This window comes from Mandrillus leucophaeus, unplaced genomic scaffold (assembly GCF_000951045.1).
Source record: "Mandrillus leucophaeus isolate KB7577 unplaced genomic scaffold, Mleu.le_1.0 Scaffold306, whole genome shotgun sequence".
Lineage (NCBI taxonomy): Eukaryota > Metazoa > Chordata > Mammalia > Primates > Cercopithecidae > Mandrillus > Mandrillus leucophaeus.
This window is the reverse complement of record NW_012103210.1, coordinates 644,340-646,505: the sequence shown is the minus strand read 5'-3', so window position 1 is coordinate 646,505 and position 2,166 is coordinate 644,340. Positions and strand designations below refer to the sequence as shown.

Here is a 2,166-nt window from a genome sequence, read left to right as displayed (position 1 = left end):
CTCTACTAAAAAGGCAAAAATTAGCTGGGCGTGGCGGTGCACGCCTGTAATCCCAGCTACTCGGCGGGCTGAGGCAGGAGAATCACTTGAACCCAGAGGGCAGAGGTTGCAGTGAGCTGAGATCACGCCACTGCACTCCAGCCTGAGCAACAGAGCAAGTCTCTGTCTCAAAAAAAAAAAGAAACCTTCTAGAGAATTACAGATAAACTTACGAAGTTATGACGGGAAGTGAAAGGGAAACACTGACAATAACTGGGGTATCTATAATTCAAAACAAATCACCCCAAAGGGCAGCTCATAATACAACTTCCAACTCAGAAAATATTAGAATCCAGTAGAAGACTGGTCTAGCGGAAGACGGGTCGAGTGGAAGACTGGTCTGGGGGCACTGCCACCTACTCCGCTCCTCACTCTCCTACACTCAGGGAGATCCTGTACTAAAGAGGCTCCAGGCATCCATCTGCTCTGGTGTGTAGGCATTATGTTGGGCGTAGGATCACTAGTTTTACACAGTGAGGAAGAACTCGGATCCACCCAAGGAATAAAGGAATACTCAAAACTCGATCTGTTTCCAGGAATTTAAGCAGTCAAGTGTTGGTTTTGCACATACCACCTTCCCTGAGATGTCTATGGAAATCCATGGTGAATGATGAAACTGTAAGAGGCTTGGTATTTAATGAGATCAGCAATATGGCACAGGAAACTGAGCACAGGAGGAAAGGATATGGGTCAGAAGGACATACAGCGAAAATGTTACTCTTATTTTTGATGGAAAATTAGTGGACAGTATTCTTCCCAAAGAGGACCCCCTGACAGCTGTACCCAGGGATTTAGCACGACTGCGTTGAGGCATTCACTGGAGACTGAGCCGGAAGGCAGAGGAAAGAGAAACCCAGAGCGACTGGGGTGGGGGCTGGGACAAGATTGTATTTAAAGAAGGGTTTTAGTAAAGGTAGAGAAAGAAGAAACAAGAGAGATAGAGAGTAATATTTCCCAAATTTCATGAGCACAGTAGGACAGAAGATGAAGGGAAGAGAAGAGAAGGTGGAGGCCTCTAAGAATTCACACCCTGTGCCCTCAGTTACAAACACAGTCCAGTTGCTAACAATATTAAATTCCAAAATGACTTGTAATGTAGGAAAATAAAATAAACATCCTGCACACTTACCCAATCCGGGTAAACAGCTTCCCATGGGCATGGAGAAAACTGAGGATGAACCTTTTGTTCAGCTGCATGGGAAAAAGGGAGAGGAGAAAACAATTAAACTTTCCCCAGTTTCCTGTTACTGAACAGAGTCCCCAGTGACACAATAACCTGGCCAGGGTCTAAGGGGTGGGCACTAGGGATGGGAACCAAATGGACATGCCCAAACTCTCACAGACCCAGGGCACATGCCCAACAGCTGCCGCTCAGCTGAGCCAAGATGACAGAAGGCTCAGTGAGCAGACAGCACCCTCTGCCGGCAGTGGCACCTGTGTGCAGGGGATGAGGTGGTGAATCTGAATAAGCAGGATGTAAAGAAACATGCCCACAGCTCTCTGAGGATCTAGGAACCACCCTGGCTCCATAATCATGGAAATGAAACTCTTACAGGAACGAGGATACTAGTGAAGTCCCTGGTTCTATTTGAGTTATTTTTCTACCTTCTTAGCTAGGAAAGCAGGACTCTTTTTTGATAACCAAGAGCAAGGTAACCCACCACTAACTCATCAAATTGTACTTCGCCAGCTTTAAAAACTAGAGTTCATGTTCTATGTCTGGAGCTGAAAATTCAAGTGTCTGCAGGGCTAGGCATAAAGTATGCTGATGGAGACAGTAGCAACCTATGACTATTCCACCCCAGTTTTAGCCAAATCCTCTATGTGGGCCCAAGCTGGAAACTGCAATCTGGGTTGGTTTTTTGTTTTTTTGTTTTTTTGAGACGGAGTCTCGCTCTGTCGCCCAGGCTGGAGTGCAGTAGCGCGATCTCGGCTCACTGCAAGCTCCGCCTCCCGGGTTCATGCCATTCTCTTGCCTCAGCCTCCCGAGTAGCTGGGACTACAGGCGCCTGCCACCATGCCCGGCTAGTTTTTTTGGTATTTTTTAGTAGAGACGGGGTTTTACCGTGTTAGCCAGGATGGTCTCGATCTCCTGACCTCGTGATCCGCCCATCTCGGCCTCCCAAA

General features: G+C 47.3%; 1 protein-coding gene across 1 annotated transcript in view; it reads right to left on the bottom strand.

Moving 5' to 3' along the window:
* The window catches only part of SMG6 (SMG6 nonsense mediated mRNA decay factor), a 247,894-nt gene that overhangs the window by 191,023 nt on the left and 54,705 nt on the right, over window positions 1-2,166 (bottom strand). Inside the window, 1 exon segment of the mRNA XM_011987266.1 lies at window positions 1,169-1,230. Coding sequence (XP_011842656.1) covers window positions 1,169-1,230 — 62 coding nt within the window.